The sequence below is a fragment of the Chionomys nivalis genome, chromosome 24, assembly GCF_950005125.1.
Source record: "Chionomys nivalis chromosome 24, mChiNiv1.1, whole genome shotgun sequence".
NCBI lineage: Eukaryota > Metazoa > Chordata > Mammalia > Rodentia > Cricetidae > Chionomys > Chionomys nivalis.
Genome location: NC_080109.1, coordinates 41,897,351 through 41,916,312, shown reverse-complemented (window position 1 = coordinate 41,916,312; position 18,962 = coordinate 41,897,351). Strand labels below are relative to the sequence as shown.

Below are 18,962 nucleotides of genomic sequence, written 5' to 3'. Positions count from 1 at the left end.
AGAAGAGTTGCTCTTCCGTTTCTTCTCTCAGCTGCTGCAGGATATTCCTCACAGAGGTGTCAAAGCCTGTAGCTTGCAAGATGTTTGTAAATTCTCATCCCCGTTAGCATTTTCTTCTAAGAACAATTCTCCAGAACCTTGGTGCTTGGTGGCTTCATCTTGGCAGGAAAGAAGCCCGTTGGGTGAAATCCTCCCAAGACAACGCTAGGAACATGGGCTTCCTCTCCATGTCCCCGACTTGGCCACAGGAAGCTGTCACACATCGCTGGTAACATCTGCAACTCTAGAAAACTGGGAGTGACTTATTTGTCTCTGAGTATTTTTAATTTCTCAAACTGTCTTGCTCAGTTCTTTTAGGAATCATTATATCCGGGGAAGAAGGAATGCTCAACCCGTCACTCTAGGAGTCAATATCCACAAGAGGAGATGCGTCTGCTGGATGATCAAGTGCTTGCCTTGCATGGGTGGGGAGTGAAGGAATTTTCTTACAGAATGTATTTCCCACATGCTGAGATACCTTTGAAGACAAAATAATTATAGTAATTAAGTCTGGATTCTTTTGATAACTAACCCTGTATTAACCAAGGGGGGTGGGGAAAGAAGGCTGAGGTAATTTCAGACACAGGACATCTATATAGATGGAGGAGGTCATGCTTCTGGTATGTGGTAGGCCTTGTTTGGTTTTTAGAGTCATATGATATTTACAGCTGTAAACCGGGTGTCTACTGGCTCCAAATTTCCGTTTCTTTTCTGGTTCTGCTGTGGTTCATCTGCTTCTTCCCTTGCATGCCCAGCTCAAACCCATCCTCTAGGATTCCAGCCTGGCAGCAGGGTGGTTCTTTACTCTTGTTCATGTCCAAGATCATGGGGATTGCCCTCAATTTCCCTCTTGGGTACCTAGACCTTATTATCTTAGTCAATGACAAACTTTTGCTTGTTTGCCCTCTGAATCCCCAGAGCCTTCCAACTCTGCTACTTTGGTTCCCAGTGACAAGGACTTCATACTGTCTCCTTTGATTGACAACTGCTACTGATGGCGTCTTCCCCAGTTGGCAGATGGTACCTGGGATCTAACACTCTGCTGGCTTTCAGGGACGAAAAGCTATCACTTGGGGACCCTGAAAGGAAAAACAGCAAATCAAAGTCCAGCAGAACTGACCATAAACTGTCTGTAAGTATGTCAAGAGAGATACTGTTCTTGCTAAATGAAAAGAAATCACTGACAAATAGTTCCACACTGTATCAGTGTTAGCTCTTAGTTCCGACGAGAAGGATCCTGATGTGGTAGGTGTTGTGTTGACAGTGGGAGAGCAGGGTAAACTTTCTGTCTTATTTTTACAACTTCACCACTTCTAAAATTATTCTAAAATGAAAAGTTAAAAGAAACAAGCAAACAAAAAGCCCACAACAGAATCCTGGCAAAGACATTAGGTGTTTAGGTGTTCACAGCAGAAGCCCTTTCTTTTCTCTTTTATTTTGAGGCTGGACTTAAACTCATTGCCTTTTTGCCTCAGTGTCCTAAATCTTGGAATAACATCCGGGTGCTACTGTGCTCTGCTGAATAGCTTCCAGCCTGGAGAGATGGCTTGGGGGCTTAGAACACTCGTTGCTCTCCTAGAGGACCCAAGTTCAATCCTCAGACCTACAAGGCAACTCACAAATGTCTGTAACTCCAGTTCCAGGAGATCTGGTGCTCTGTTCTGGTTCCCATGGGCACTAGGCACATACAGGATGCCACGTGTAGAAACAGAACCTATTCACATAGGATTAAAAATAAAGAACTTCCATATCCTAAAAATTTTAGGCAAACAAAAATGATAGTGGCAGGATATTCTTTCTTTTAAAAGTTGGGGGGGGTTGTGTATATATGTGTACATGTTTATCATGTGTGTGTTTATGTGTACATGTTTATCATGTGTGTTTATGTGCACATGTTCATGTGTGTGTGTTTATGTGCACATGTTCATGTATATGAGGGGGTGTATGTGGAGGCCAGCGGTCCATGCTGTCTTCCTCTGTTGCTTCCCGTCTTATATTTCAGTGAAAGCCTCTCACTGAAGCTGTGGTGGGTTTGGTAAGTCCAGGTGGCCAGTGTGCTTCTGGGGCCCTCTGCCTTCTGCCACTAGGGTTACAGGTACATGCCACCGTGCCCAGTGATTTTGTTTTCTGCCACACTAGGATTGCAGGTGCATGCCACCATGCCCAGTGATTTTGTTTTCCCATGAGTGCTGAGGACCTAAACTCAGTTCTTCAGTTCTCTGACCCTGAAAGGACATTCTGAAGTTCTAGTTCCTGATATAAATATTTCTGGCAAACACAGGCAGGCCTGCATAAATTTAGCTGCACACTAATTACTGGCTTTTTGTTTCATTTGAGACAGTCCACTCTTTAAAAAAGAAATTGATCTATTAGAAAAACTTGTATGCTCTGAGCTCACAAAAGAGTAAAGATTCCTTCTCTCATGAAACATGCATTCTAAAGGGGACAGAGGGAAATAACAATTAAAACTACATATGACCGATAGATCTGTTTATGGTCAGGGGCAAAAGTGTATGAGAAAAAACGAGCAGAGAGAGACATCAGCAGTCTGGGAGGGTGGGGTGCAGCTTTAAATAAGGTGGGTACAGCAAGCCTCGGCGAGGAGGTACAATTGAACAAAGATGAAGGTAAGAATTGAGCTTGCTAGCTCTAGACTGTAGTCCAGCACCAGGAAGGCTGAGGCAGGAGATTTTCTGTGACTTCGATTCTGTCCTGGGATATAGAGTAAGACCCTGTCTCAGAACAAAGCAGAATCAAAAACTAACAATAACAAAATAAATAAGAAAGCAAAATCAAACAAACAAAACCTTCCAAAAGATGAGGGGACCAAGAATGAGGATATTAGGCAGGGACTTTCCAAAGCTGATGAGTGCCCTAGCAGAGAACATGTCTGAAGGGGTTCAAGGAGCCCCAGCAGCAAGTGAGCAGGTGCCTGGAGGTGCTACTGGCAGCGGGGAAAGGAAGAGCTGCTCTGCTGAACGGAGTGTGGACGCTAGACTTTCCCCTGGACTCTGAAGAAACTGGGGAGCTACCACAGGGTTTGCAGCGGAGAGTGGCATGGTTTGCCTTAGGCATAAAGAGTCACCTTTCATGGTACGTGAGTAACTCTGGTTCGGGAAGAACAGAAGCAGGGAGAAGAACCAGAGGAATTTGCTTGTGAAGTCATCACCGACAGCTGATGGTGCTGGAGTTGGCCCAGCCAGCTCTCAAGAGCCAATTATTACCTTTTTATTCTTTTTTAGGATGTTTGCAAGCTAGTTGTTAAAAACATGCCATCGTTAAAACTTAAATAAGCCTAAAATTAAGTAAATTATATGACAAATGGAAGTAATAAATATTTAGAGCTCATTGCTGCTGTGGAATAATTTTCCTGTGCTCTGTAAAGATTTGCCACTCTAATTGCTATAATAAAATGCTGATTGGGCAGTAACCAGCAGGAATTATAGGCAGGATGGCCAAACTAAGGATGATGGGAAGGAGAAGGGCAGAGTCAGGAGTCACCAGCCAGACACAGAGGGAGCAGGAGATGAATGCACTGTGCTAATAAAGGCAGCAACAAGTGACAGACTGTAAATAAGGCATGTGGGTTAACTTCAAATGTAAGAGCTAGTTGGTAATAAGCCTGAGTTTATTGGTCCAGCTTTTATAATTTATTAATTTAATTTATAATTTATTAATTTAAACCTCCAAGTCAATTATTTTGGAAGCAACTGCCGGGTATTTGGAAACAGGCTGGCAGGAGAAAAACATCTGTTTGCACATTGCTACTTGCTTTAAACCTTATTTATCTATAATTACTGTTTATTGCTATCTATGTTCTTAGGGATATTTACATCTGAGATACAACACACCTGTTACATATGGTGTACTCAGAAATGAGGTGTTGCAATGTGTCTCTTCCCAGTTCTGTATCCACCGACATTTATGAATTTGTCAGTCTGTAGGGGTCACTGACACTATGAAAGCTACAGGTCAGGCCTGTTTCTCTTCATAAAGAGACAGACCTGCTAACCGCTTACCAGCACACAGCCGCATACCGCCTCCCCGCCACATCTACAAGTGGGTACTACCCCTCCACATTCAGCTCGCGAGGTTAAATAAGTACCTATTAATATGACAACACCACAGTGTGACCCATTTCTCTTGGGCTTTTATCGTTGCTGTGTACTAAATTGTGTGCAGCTGCCATACCTGAGACTGAATTTTCAGCGCTGGGCCTAGTTTCAGCCCCATGGTGCCTCGAAGATGCTGCTCGGTGAGGAGGGGCAGTGTTTCTCCGTCAATTGCATGATCCTTAAATACCTGAGGAAACCCAAAAATCATTAGCCTGGTTGCCGAGTTTTGAAGTAAAACCAGTGTCTCCTACACCTCTTGAAGGTGGCACAGAGCTGTATAAAACTCTCTTTGTTGCTGGCTTGTCTGGGCTCCAGTGTCATGATGTCTTTAATAATATCTGGAATGCTCAGTAGTTCTGTTTGTGGGACTCACTTCGACCTGGGGTAACGATCTGAGGGCAGTATCTGCGTCTCACTTACTGTGCAGTCCTGATGCAGCGTGGTGAATGTAGTCTTGGGGAAACCAGTAAGTGGGAACATGGGTGGCATAAAAGGATGTGGAAAGAGCCATCACAAACAACATGGCCCCTCATGTAGCCAGATGCAGTGCCAAGTGTATGGTGGACAAAGGCAAGGAGAGCCTGGGGAAGAGCTGCCCACCAGGGCTTCCTAGCAGATCCTGCTCTGACTCTAGCATAACGCTCTCCTCCCGGAAGCTAGGAGCCTGCTGAAGAAGGGTAGATATCCAGGCAGGTAAGGAAGTGGACGTGAAGAAGTGTGCCCGACCGTAGTGGTTTAACTTCCTAATGTCCAACTTCACCCTGCCTCAGAAACCTCCCAGGCTCAACTCCTGAGCTTTAAATCTTCTCCCCTCTCCTCAGACTTCAGAACTTACAGGGTTCCCCTTCATTTTCAGACAACCTTCTAATTTAGAAAGAAGAGGAAAAGAAAATGGTAGGTAGAATTTTCTGTAAACCTGAACAACAGACCTAAAATCTTCCCACCTCCCTAGTTAATCTAAGAGTTTGCTGCAGCTCCTTCTCTTGCCCCCACCCTACCCCATGGTAGGGGCCCACAGCGGATCCCTTCTGTAGGGACTTATTGGGGGATCCCTTCTGTAGGGGATCACAGCAGAATCTCTTCTGTAGGGGCTCACAGGGGGATCCCTTCTGTAGGGGCTCACAGCTGTAGGGATCACAGCGGGAACCTTTCTGTAGGGGCTCACAGCTGTAGGGCTCACAGCGGGATCTCTTCTGTAGGGGCTCACAGCTGTAGGGATCACAGCGGGACCCCTTCTGCAGTCTCCCTCCTTTCCTCTTTGCTGTTGCATTAACACATAAGTGGGCTGCCATAGCACTACAGGCTGATGGGAATGACAATACACACTCGCCTCCACACCTGCCCTCCTCTCCTTCCCAACAGCCCCACTGATCAGATGCAGCCTGATTACTCTTGTGTCCATGTCACTTCCTGGCCATTCTTCTTCTCAAGAGATTCTGCTCCTCCGCTTTCCCTTAATCCCGTCTCGGTGGTTCTCTAGGAGCCTGTGCTGTACCAAACACAGGTCCTCTTCCAGTTGCTTATACTGGTTACATTTCTGGCTACATTCGACAATGTTGACCAGTCCTTTGTGGTTGTGACAGACTCAGGGACTAAAAACTTCTGAATAGCTACCCTTGGTTTGTTTTTTTACTGTTGTTTTGAGACAGGGTCTCATAAAGCCCAGTCTGGCCACAAAACTGGCTATGCAGTTGAGGATGACCTTGGTATTTGGATCTTCTTTCTTCTACTTTCCCAGCGCTGGGGTTACAGGTTTGCACCACCATGCTAGAGTTTATAGGGCACTAGGGATTGAACACAGAGCTTGGGCATGCTAGACATGGGGTATCCTTCTCATTAGTGCAGATTGGGCCAAATCTACAATATAAATGTGCATATTTTAAAAATCAATTTCAGATATTTTTAGAGATAAATATTTTATATGCCAGAACTAGATATGTACTTATAATAAACAGTTACAGTGTTTCCTGGCCATCCCTAAACAGTTAAGTCACAAATCTTCTCATTGTATCTCTTTACTTAATTTATTATTTTTGGTTTTTGATAAAATTTCTTTTAGAGAATATAACAAACAACAAATTACAATAAAACCTCCAGATGAAAAGTTTCTGTAGCCCGATAAACCTCTCCGCCGATGCAATAATCCAAATCATACCAAAGCAAACCAAATTAGGAAAAGCCCAGGTTTAATGGATACCAGAACTCCCAGGTGGCCTTCCAGCACCTTAGGGAGGAGACAGGGAAGGAAGACCAAGTGTTTGTTCTGGGGAGTGGAAGCAGTTTAAATACCCTGTGGGAGTGGCCTTGAGCATCACCGGGGAGGGGTCACCATTTGGCGGGCTTTCTCAGAGGTGGAGTCTGGGCTGAGACAACTCTCAGGGGGTGGAGCTTGTGATGGAACTCCCCGCCCCCCCCAACGCTCCAGACTCTGGATAATGGATGCCAGGGACTGAGGTGACGCTTCCACCCCAACAGTCAGCAGTAGCACAGCACTGACAAAGTATGTGTGACGGAAAGACTGAGCTCCGTATGTGGCTTTATTTCTCTCGAGGTTTGGATGTTTGTTCCAGATGAAGGGGAGGTCCCACTGTGTAGCTGAGGCTGGCTTTGAACTCACAGTCCTTCTGCCTCAGCTTCACAGTGAAGAGATTCCAGGTGTGCGCCACCACACCTGACTCCAGACATCTTCTAAAGACTCCATTTGCGCAAGGCTGGCAAGGTGGATGAGCATCCAGAAAAGGGTGGCAGGCGGAGAGCTGACCAGTCCCAGGGAGTTAAACAAAAGCTTTCAAAGGATGGGGCTGTGAATCAAACCCAAGGAGGCATCTTTGGCAAAGGTTCCTGTGAGGACTGTGTGGGAAACAGTCCCTTGGGGCTGTGTACCCAGAATGCACTGACATCTCCTCATTTCTCAGAGAGTAGCAGTGGGTGCTTAGCAGGGTAGCTGGCCTGTAGTTGATGTCACATGCAGTAGCTCAAAGGGAGAAAACTTCAAAATGTGGTCATCCTAAATACATTTGAGAAAGTTCTAGAAACGAGTGGTAGACTTTCTTGGGCTACTGATATCCAGTTGAACACAATTAGCCAGCAAAGTCTGAGGTGTTGATGTTTGTATGACTTCTGTCTGCCCACAAGGGCACAACTTACATCAAGCATAGCCTACAGGTAATATTGTTGTAGGAGCAAGACTGTTTCTTTGTTGCTCGTTTGTTGAGGCAAGTCCCCACTGTACAGCCCAGGATGGCCTCAAATTCTCAATCTTCTTGGCTCAGCCTTTCGAGGGCTGAGATTCCAGTTGTATGCCATTATTCCTGGTTTCTTGTTTGTGTGTTTGTGCTCATGTGTGTGCACACACATAAAGGTTTGAAGATAACTTGAATGTAATTCCTCAGATATAATCCACGTTGTTATTTGAGACAGAGAATGTTTTCCTTTCGCTGCTAACTCGCCAATTAGACTAGTCTGGTTGGCCAGCAAGTCCCAAGGATCCATTGTTTTCACCCTAAGCCCCAGTGCTGAGGTCACAAGCAGGCACTAGTATGCCTGACTTTGGCATGTGTGTATGGCCATATTCATGTGTGTGAACGTGATGTGCACACCATGCAATGCATGTGTAGAGGTCAGAGACAACCTCAGGTGTTGGTCCTCTGCTCCCACCATACTTGAGATAGTCTTCTTGTTTGATGATGCCTAGGCCAGGGTCTCACTCACGTGATTTTGGGGATTCTCATGTTTCTACCTCCTATCTCTTCTTAGGCACACTGGATTATAGATGTGCATGACGGCGTCTGGTTGTAAGTGTTCTGGAGCTAAGACCTCAGGACACTGTTACAGTAAGCTTCTTATATGCTGAGCCCTCCCCTTGTGTGTGTGTTTGTGTGTGTATGTGTGTGTATATCATGTGTATGTGCGTGTTCTGGGGACTGAAAATACACGTCCTTTTGCTTGCACGACAGTCTATGGACCGAGTTGTCTCCTCAGCCCCTTTTGTCTTTTTTTAGGACAAAGTACATATTTCTGCTATTTAGGCACTGTAGTAAATATTTCTCATTCTTTCTGGATATTTAGTATCTGAGTCACCTTATCATGACAAGAAATTAAGGATAGAAAATCAAGCTAAATAGTTTCTTCCCAGAGCTTCTCCAGCACCTGTCTACTAGTCATAGACATCTCTCCAATGAGAAACAGTGTCAGAAAATGGGGGTTTTAGTAGGAATTTTCCCCTTCCAGGGAAAAAAGGAAGTTTGACAAAACTCATTGTACATTAAATAGTTTCAAGTTTTCATAGTTTTGCAACAATACGAAGTTACCTGGGCATAGTCTGAGCACCCTGGCAGGCTTCTGATGAAGTCATGGACGTCATCTACGGTCCATTTCTGAATATCAGCCAAGGAATAGGCTTTACTGAGTGCACCCAGTGCCTGTGCTCCTGTAACGTGAGAAAAAGTCACATGTGGTGTGACGCTTCCGTTCAGGAGGCGATCCTTAGAACACAGGATTTCAGTTAGCTGTACGAACTCACTAACATCTGTCACCACAGGTGTTCCATTTATATGGGACAATTTTGAACTTCCTAAAGATGTTCAGGCACATTGACAGGAGGTTTATTGCCCTCTCTTAAGGTCTCTTCAGTGATGTCACTCTAGGTGAACAGACAAGGGGCTGATTTGCTCTGTGGTCTCTGAGGTGCTGACAGAAAGGTCCCGTGAGATTAATCTTCCATATTAATGCTGCAGTACCATGTTATGTGGTCTCCTGTGCCCATCAGGGTCTGAACCCAAATGGAGAACTTCACAGTGAAGTGGTCGGTGTGGTGGCTGTAGCAGTGCCCTAGTTCACGTTAACTGTCAAGTTGACACAACCTAAGATCAGCGAAGGGAGTCTCAATGGAAACATTGCCTAGATCAGATTGTGTGTGTGTGTGTGTGTGTTCCCTGGGGGAATTGTCTTGATTGCTCCTTGATGTAGGAGGGCTCAGCCTACTGTGGGCATTACCACCCACAAGGCAGGTGGTCTTGAACCAGATAAGAAAAGCTATCTCATATTATGAACTTTTCTGCTAGACTGAACACAGTATTCATCATGGTGCCTGCCACATTTCTTCTCTGGGAAGTGAATTCCCTCCTTGGAGGCAACACTGCGTGCAATAGCAAGCAGGCCACCTTCAAGTTCCTCTCTTGAGTTCTTACTTTGACTTTGCTGGGTGGTGGGTGGCCTGTGACCAAAAACTGTAACCAGAATAGATTCCTTCCTAAAGTCACTTTTGGTCACACTGTTTTATCACGGCAACAGACAGGAAGACAGAACCATCAGAGACATGCCAAACCTCTGTGTTTTCATTTTCTTTCCAAACAAGTTCTAGAGAGCTATCCAATGTGAGATTTTCTCTGTACTGCAATGATATTTTCAAAACTGATAGTTCATGCTTTTGTCAGTTTTTCTACATTTGGATACAGGAGAGATAGAATTTATACTTTTAAAATAAAGCCCTTGGGGCCGGAGAGACGGCTCAGTGGTCAGGAGCACTGACTGCTCTTCCGGAGGATCAGGGTTCAAATCCCAGCACCCACATAGCAGCTCACTGTCTGCTGCTGCAACTCCGGTTCCAGAGGATCTGACACCTTCAGAGGCAAACATGCAGGCAGAATATGAGTGAAAAATATGAAGAAAAATAAATATTAAAAATACATAAATTAAAAAACCTAAAGAAAAATAAATAAATAAAAAGCAAGGCAAAACCCCCAAATCCACCACAAAATAGACCTCTAGTTCATGTTAAAGAAATTCACAATTAAATTTTGTTTTGTTTTTCAAGACAAGGTTTCTCTGTAACTTTGGAGCCTGTCCTGGAACTAGCTCTTGTAGACCAGGCTGGCCTTAAACTCACAGAGATCCACCTGCCTCTGCCTCCCAAGTGCTGGCTAAATTAAAATTTTAATTAAAATCCACCAGCTGGCTAAATTAAAATTTTAATTAAAAATCTCCATAGTTTTTTATATTTATTTTCTTAATCTGTGTAAAGTGGTTATTAAACAGCAATATCAAGACTAGTGTTTCTAATATGACTTATGAGAAGTGACAGAATAAAATGACTTCAAGTCGTCATTTAAAACAGAATTAAGAAACTAGAAGTGGAAGGGCCTGGAGAGATGGCTCAGCAGTTAAGAGCACTGGCTGCTCTTCCAGCAGGCCTGGGTTTGGAACCCAGGCAGCTCACAACCTCCTGTAGCTCTAGTTCAGAGGATCCAATGCTCTTTTCCCAGTCTCTGCAAGCACTGCACACGCACGGTGCCCTATACACATGCAGGCAAAAGACCCATGTGCATGAAATAAAAATAAATACCTTTTTTTTAAAAAAAAAATGGTGAGAGAGATAGAGGGTTTGAAAATAAAAATGAAGCCCAAAATATGACGCACGGCTGTCACAGTTTCCTCCGCGATGGGAAGCCCTGTCACCTGGAGCTGCTGAGGACCTGCCCTGGATCCCAGACACCTACCTGGCATAGGCAATATGGAAACCGGCAGGCCAAGCCCATTCTTTTCATCACCGCCTCCACAGACCTGCTCCGAGGGCTTTTCCTTCCCACCACCCTGAGCCTTGGCTTCCGGGGAAGAGGGTTTTGTCTGACTTGGCTGCGGCTCTATGCAGGTGTTGGTGAGGCCCCAGCTTGGCTTCTCATCAGTTTCCCTTGACTTCCGGATGTTGTCTACTTCAGTTTCTGGGTCTTCGCTATCCTCTTCCTCTTCGCAGGGGACCACAGGCATCTGGCCTGCGTCTTTTTCTTCTGCTTGATTTTTGAAACTCTCAGTGTTGCTCTCTAGAGGTTTCTGATAAACTGAGCTTCTCCTGAGTCGGTATTTCTGGCCCCAGCATTCTGTAAAGTGTGGTCTATTCCCCAGTAGAATAGGGTTCCCCTGAAGGTGTCTGGAGGTGCTTCTGTGTAAATGCAGATCACTGGCAGGCAGTATGCCCCTGCCTTGGAAGCCTGCAGGGCCACCCAGGCAACTCGATCCATAAAAGAGGGGTGTCCCTAGGCCAGCCAGTCCCTTGGGATTAACTCTTTCCATCCTCCTTTGCTGGTGAAGAGAATACATTTCCATTTCTGCCCTAAAAGCAAAATGATATAGTTCACATGTCTCCAGACAATCGTTAGAAATTGAATTTTTTAAATAATTTGTTAATTATTCATTTATTATTTATTTGGAGCATGGAGAGGTGGGTACATGCGTGTCATCGTGTATGTCTGGAGGTCAGAGGATAACGGTGATGGGGTTGAACCTCTCCTTCCATTATGTGTATGCTGGGGATCAAACTCAGATCGGCAGGCGTGGCAGCAATCACCTTGCTTTGCTGAGCCATCCTGGGGCCCCAGAAATGTAATTTCAGGGGGCCCTTACCTTCCCTAAGCTAGTCCCTATGCTTATAGTGTTTGATGGAGGCAGGAGGCCTGAAACTGGAGGGGTCGGGTGACTGTCATAGTGCAAGCTTGAGGCTCTGCTGTGGGCCTTACCTGTTGTGCACAGAGCCTTAGCAGGTGAGGGGATGATGGAGTAGTTTCTTGTCAGACACTAAACTTCATAGAGGTGACTAATTCCACAGCACACTGATAGTTAGTGGAACTCAAGCAGTTAGTGTTTGTCTTGGGTCTAGATCCCTGTACACGGATGGGTAGGCAAGGAAGGGAGGCCTGTTCCAGCTCACTTCACTTTGCCCATTGGCCTGTGACCACCGGGACCTTCCCCTCTCCCTGAGGCCGAACTCTGTTAATTATGGGTGTACTTTATTTGCTGCTGGCCATGACAGATGAAGACCTTGTTAGGTTGACATGAGATGTCCTGGGTTCTGATGACATCATCTGAAGAGGAGTTCACTTCTGTCTCCAGGCAGAACGGAAACCATTTAAGACAGAAACGCCCGTGGGGATTCAGAGGAGTCACGGCCAGGATTTTGTATTGTGGGTCAATGGAAAGCTACTGAATATGCAGATCCATCCACTCTTAGCTCTGCTGTGTGGAGTGGGCACGGGTAGGTATGTGCGTGTGTTGTGTGTGGTGTGTGCCTGAGCACGTGTGCACATGCATGTGGAGAGGTAGGAGGACCTCAGGTGTCCTCCTGTCCTGTGTCCTCCCACCTGACTATCCTGTTCGAGGAAGGTCTTTTACTCAGATGGCAGCTCAGCAGGCTTTGGCTAGGCTGACAGGATAGCAAGCCCCAGAAATCCGCTGTCACTGATCCCTGCCTCTAGCCCTGGGATTAAAAACACGTGTGGTCTCACCCAGCTTTGTACGCGGATGCCGAGGATCTGACCTCAAGTCCTCCTGTTTGCGCAGCAAGCATCCTCACTAAACTTTTTAATCCCCAGACCCCACCGTCTCCTTTTTAACCTTCTGTTTATTATTAAAAGCTTGAATAATTTATTCTATAATGCACCTGAAGTACTTTCTGTAAATGATCAGCACCTGTGTGTATAGAGGGCATGTGTTTGTCATCATACCCTTATGTACTTCTACTGTATTTATATGTATTGATAATTTGTTTATTTTAATTATTTAATTTTAATTCATTTATTTTAATTTACTTAAGACAGCTCAGATGAACAAACAGTCATGGGACTGAATAGAAGACAAATCAAACAATGTTATTCAGTTACCTGGCAGTATGATGTCTCTCAAACATCTCGTTCCTTGTGGCCACTGCCTTTGTGGGTTCAGGTGGTAAAATGCCCCAGCCTTGAGGGAGGCAGGAAGGGAGGGAAGGAGGAAGGGAGAGAATACCCCATCCCACAAACAAATTAGAAGTATGCACTTGAAAATAGTAAAATAATTCAAAACAGGATCTGCAGTTACCCCTTCGTTGGAATGGAATGTGGAAAACGGTATCGAAATCTTATACTGTTTGGCTGGAACCTGATGGACACCACCAGGCCAATAGCAGATAACGCTTCAGCTTTTTCCTTGAACTGTCAGTCTCACGACTGGTGGCATTTTCCTGTCAAACTTCAAATGGGAGGATGGCTTAAACCTCCGTGATGTGTCTTTTCTTGTCCTGTTTATTGATACACATTTCTAAGGTCCAATGTGATGCTTTGATAAATGCTTACATTGGAAGAATGGTTAGATCAAGATAATAGCATATTCATCATCTCATAGCTTTATTATTTTTATGGTGTAGACTTTTTGAAATCCATCAGCAATTTTTAACTATGTAACACATTATTATAAATTCTGGCTATACTGTACCAAGCATCTCCAGAATGAAATCAGAATAAAAGCTAAATTCTCACTATGACTTATAAGACCATATGCACAAGCTCTGTCTAGAAAGCCAGTGCACAAACTGTGAAGGCTTAGTTGCTGCCCAGATCTCCAGAGTTGAGCATCAACAGCCGCTTAAACAGCCCACAGTCGTTCACAGGGCTCCACAGACTGGACCACACACTCATCGCTCGTACCTGGGGAGAAGTGACCCGACAGCCGGTTTAGCATATTTGCATTGGGAACAAAAGAGGATCCAGATTGGGAAGGAACACAAAACTGGCTTGGTCCTGCTGGAGCCACACTGGAAGACAAGACATCTCTAGGAGGGAAAACAGACATGAGCAGACTATGGCTGGAATTATACAAAGTTTCTATTACTTAGTGTGGTGATCTAAGTTCATTGCTAAGTTAATAGAATTCAGAATCATCTAGAAAATTGAAGCACACTTCTTGACAGGTTCACTAGGGCATTTCAAGAGGGTTATTGAGGGCAGGATCTCATGGGAATCTGATGAAATCAAAGGAGAAAGTGGGCAGAAGGCAAGTGTCCTCCCTTTGGGGGCTAGCGTGATGTGGATTATTCTGCTGTGGCAGGCCTTCCCTGCTGTGGTAGACAGAATCCTCTAGAAGTGTAGCCAAAATCAGGTGTAGTGGTCACAGCCACACAAAAGTAACCAATTCACTTAGGTCCTGGGGTTTGTAAGAGCTGCTTGGGACTCTAAGGTGTGAATGCCCCGAACTCTTGTGGTCACGGAGAAGCATGGTGAGGAAGAGTAGGAGGAAGAGGCACAGCAAGCACTATAGGCAGGGCTGTCTTGGGAAGAGACCCACTCCAGTCAGTGACATGGTTGGAGGACTCACAACGGGCACTATGCTCTGAGCACACAGTCTGTTCATACTTAATGGTCCCTTGGTGGCATTGGCTGTCTAGGATGAATGTTTGGCCAACTCAGGAGGCAACATGTTTATTGTTCACATTCCACGAACAAGGACAGATACTGGGTTTTATTTTATCTTCAGAATGCCAAAATATTACAAAGAAGGGAATCTAGAATATTGCCAGAATGTATAACCAAAATGCTGACAATTTCCATGCTGTTGAAAGAAGGATTAGGCGACAAGCAATCCAGGTGTTATAGACTTAGGGTGGAGCTGCCTTAATCTGATAGGATTGGTTCTCTTAAGGAGAGGAGCAGGACTCTGGAGGGCACCCTGCATGTGCACACGGAAGGCGGCCCTGTGAGGACGTGGTGAGGAGACAGCATCCTTGGCCAGGAAGTAGGACTCACCAGAAACTGACTGTGCAGGAATGTGATTTTGAACTCATAATCTCCAGAACTGGAAACCTAAATGTCTTTTACTTTTTTTCTTTACTTAAAATAATTATGTGTATAGACGTTCTGTCTGATGTAAGTAGGTACCACGTGTGTGTAGTGTCAGGAAGGCCAGAACAGGGCATTGCATCCCCTGGGGCTGGAGTTGCAGACCACTGTGAGCTGCCAGATGAGTGCTGGGAACTGAACCCTGTCCTCTGGAAAGAGCAGCCAGTGCTTGTGACTGCTGAGCCTCGCCTCCAGCCCTGAACATCTCTTCTTTACACCATGTTGTCCTTGTGTTTTATGGTGGTAGTCTCAGAAGACTGATTGAGCAGAATTTACACTTGATATTGCCTGTCACAGTCCAAGTAAATGTGTTTAATCGATTTGTGGGTCCAACCCGCTTCAAAGGGAAAGTAGAGTCTTAGGTTTTGAAGGGAAGACCAGCAGAGAGCTGGGTCGTGGCACAGTTCACTAAGCTAACCCCAATGTTGTTTTATCTAATCTAGCATCTAATGCTAATGCTAGCATTGTCCCAAACTCTGACAATAATTCATTTACTCTTCTGATTCTCTATTATATTGGAGAGAAATACCTGTCCACAATTGGAGGCCCAAACGGTGCAGGAATCAGTGGGATCCTCTGATGGCCTGATGCTGCCAATAAAGGGTTCACAGACATCATGGGGTTTGTCATCAGATCTCGTGACTCTGATGGAATTCTAAAAAGAAACAGGTGCATTAACCAGAGCGTACTGAGGATTGTTTTCCTCTCTCTCTCTCTCTCTCTCTCTCTCTCTCTCTCTCTCTCTCTCTGTGTGTGTGTGTGTGTGTGTGTGTGTATGTGTGTGTGCCCCTCCAGGCAAAGGTGTGGCAGCTTCTCCTCAAGAGCCTGCCCCCTTTGTGCCTTAGGAACCTGGGGCTGGCCTGTAATCCCGAGGGACCTTCCTGTCTCGGCTTTCCCAGAGCCAGGGTTACAATCGCACACCTGCTTTTGTTTGTTTGTTTTGCCTTTATGTGTTCTTATGGGTTCTTGTCATTGAACTCTGGGCCCCATGCCTGAACTTTTGTGAATTCCTTGAGTTTTTCTTAAACATAAGGACAACCTCTTCACAGCACCTAAGAAGATGAACTGCACCAAACTTCAACTCTACAAAAATCCCCCAAAGGAAGTCACTGATAATTTCTGTAGAACTCGTTTTATAACTGTGCCCTGGAGTTTGTTACAGTCCCCAGGGCAATGCCACACCACATCACAAACAATAATAACACAGAACCAGCCCTGTAAGATTCCAGGGATACAGCTTCTTCTTTCAAGTTATTTACATCCTTCCTATTTCCAGAGTGGAAGTGTACAAGCCCTCCAGGATGTTCGGTCTTTGGAAAATATTCCTATATAGTTGATAAGATTCAAACAGAAAAGGAGGAGAGAGGTCCTCTTAATGACTGAAAAGACATCTAATTAGGACGGGTATGAGCTGATTGCCTGAGATGGTTTAATCAGAACGAGGGAACAAATTATATTCATGTGTATATAAACACGTGTCTGCATACGCTACCTTCAGCAGCCTGTGGCCAGAGATGGAGTGTTGTGAAAGGGGGGCTGGCTGCCTTTTACTCTCTTAACCGTTAGCATCCTTGGGATTACTTTAAATATTAAACAGTACTAGTTAAACAGGTCATTCATCTTAATTTCGCTTTCATTCTCAATTCTCATCTTAAACATCTGAGACCAAAGGAGAAAATGGGGGGGATTTTCCCAGCATGCTTGAGGCACTGGGCTTAATCTTCACTGGGACAAGAAAAAAGAAAAGTCAGAAATACTCTGATTTTCATGGACAGATTCTTATTTCTTTTTCATTTTTTCATTCTGTGTATCATTTGGTTGGATTTTTAAAATAGTTATAATTTATTTATATGGTGTGAAAACTGAAAATGTAACAACATTTAACTATGCTATTGTTTCTTTAATTTCTTTCTCTGATAGAAATCTGATCAGATGGGAAATTCAAGTACCTGGGTCACCCAGCCCTGGCTTTGGCCGCTTGTGTTTTTCTGTGGTTGTTGAAAATGTATTCTTCTCTCATACAATCCATCTCAACCACGTTTTCCCCTCCTTTTGCTCCTCCCAGCTGCACCTAGCTCTCCTCTCCCTCCCCTTCATTTCCCTAATTTTAAAGTTCTTTTTGATGGGTTATTTCTACTGTATTTCTGTAATTGGCTCCCTAAAGTTTTCTGTGCACATGTGCACTGGAGTACACATGTGCCCACACTCACACACATGTCAGATGCACATAATAATAATAACACACACAAGAAAACAGGCATTATCTTCTCTCAGGATGCTCCTCACTCCATGTGAATGCCTCAGTTTGTTAATTATATATGCATATTTGGTTGTCTAGAGCAATCTTCTGTGCACAAGAAATGGAGTGGAGAACGCAGAGCTCCCACTCACTCTCCTCCCTGCACACAAGCACAGCTGCCCTTCCATCACCATCCTGTTGGAGATGTGTATCCGCACCAATCAATGAACTGACAAAGTCCATGCTTTCCATCGTCTTTCGCTCTTGGTTTGTATTCTACGGCTTTTTGCAAAAGTATAATGGCATGTAACTATAGCTACGATATCTCACAGAATACTTGCACTGCCACAAATCAAACAGTATTGTCAAACAAACACAGTGAGAACACTTTCAAGGGGAAGTTCTGAGGGTGACCAGAACTTCTCTTTATCCCCCAGGTAGACGATGGAAAGTCCAAATTCACATTGTCCCCAAACCACCACTTTTGGAGTTGCTAAGCTCTACAGTCAATCCATAAACTTTTTAATGTTAAACTTTATATTTTTGAGGTAACCTCTTTTATTTTGCCCACATCTTAACAGATTGTGAGCAGGCAGCTCAGCTACAGTGGCTGAAGGGCTCTTGAGTAACATCACCGAGCAGGTGGTATTCTTCAGAGGAGAGCGTGCCATGCTGAGGTCTGCAGTTGGGTGGATTTCCCTGACCCAGGCCCTAATCCTGGATGGCCAGCACATTAGCAGGATGAAGATGCCTTAATCTCTGCCTTCAGACTCTTACCCTCCACAAACCCCTCCCAAGGCACACAGACGACTTAACTAGTGCTAATTCTGTCTCAGTTCATCAGGTAGCAGTAGTAAAACTTGCACTTTGGGAAGTGGACCCTTGCAAATCAGCGGACTTTTACTGAATGTTTTTGCCCAGTGCACAGTTGCCAAGCACAGTTTGATTGTATTTGTTTTCTATTGGCTGAGCTGTAATTGTAATTGTTCATTAGACTCTGAGGTTTGAGCTGCCACATCCTGGATCTGAGTGTGTGTGTGTGTGTGTGCAGATGTTGGATATTGTCTTTCTAGATTGCTCTTCAGCTTGTTCTTTGAGACAAAGTATTTCACTGAAGCCAACATGGCTATCAATGAGCTTCAGGGATCCTTCTATCTTTGCTACTAGTGTGGGATTACAGGCATGTACCGCTAGTGCTGGAATTACAGGTATGTACCACTTCACGGTTTCGTACATGAGCCCAGGGGTCTAACCTTATGTCCTCCAGCTTCAGCAGCATTACATCACTGACGGCCACCTCTCAAGCCCCTAGAAAGTTATCTCCCGCTTGTTTGAATTATATCACCGACAGTGTACTTTAAAATGCAACTAGACTTAAGTGTGATTTATTTTTGTTTTAAAAACAATAAATCTTTGCTTTGATATCCTAGCACAGAATAAAGAAAAACTAATGATAATAACGAGCAGCACCCCCAACAAAGACAGTTATTCCTAAAACGCTCAGCACAATTCTTAAGTGAATTTCCCCTTTGCCGAGCATATGCTTTAGCGTTTTCCTGAACGCATCTCACCTCGCATACCCTGGGAAGTGTTGAGGACAGATGGCTGCATGCATGCTACCCTTCTCTTTGGCTTCTTTTCATTCTAGAAAGCTCTTTGACATTAGGAACATCCTTGCCTTCTTGAAATGTCAAGTTCCAGGCACACTCATGATTATTAAAAAAAAAAAAAGATAAGACTTTATCCTCACTAAGCAAGTAGAAATTATATATTTTCTGCTTGGAGTAAACACAATTTAGGTGTTGTGAAGCAAAGTCCAGCATATGTGAGCTTGTATGTATGCTAACATGAAATTATAGACGTACTAACACAATTGACTTGAATATTAGGTATTTTAGTTAGAGAATGATTTAAGAAATAGCAGCATAG

The 18,962-nt window shown here is 44.5% G+C and overlaps 1 protein-coding gene across 1 annotated transcript; it reads right to left on the bottom strand.

Annotated features, from left to right (window-relative positions):
• Positions 1–400: 400 nt before the first annotated feature.
• On the bottom strand, positions 401–15,424 carry Samd7 (sterile alpha motif domain containing 7). The gene is made up of 7 exons (XM_057757364.1): positions 15,324–15,424; positions 13,607–13,731; positions 12,806–12,884; positions 10,652–11,262; positions 8,465–8,583; positions 4,231–4,341; positions 401–517 (listed from the first exon to the last, which is right to left on the bottom strand). The coding sequence occupies exons 1-7, from the start codon at positions 15,422–15,424 to the stop codon at positions 401–403; spliced, it is 1,263 nt and encodes a 420-aa protein (XP_057613347.1).
• Between the last annotated feature and the right edge of the window lie 3,538 nt (positions 15,425–18,962).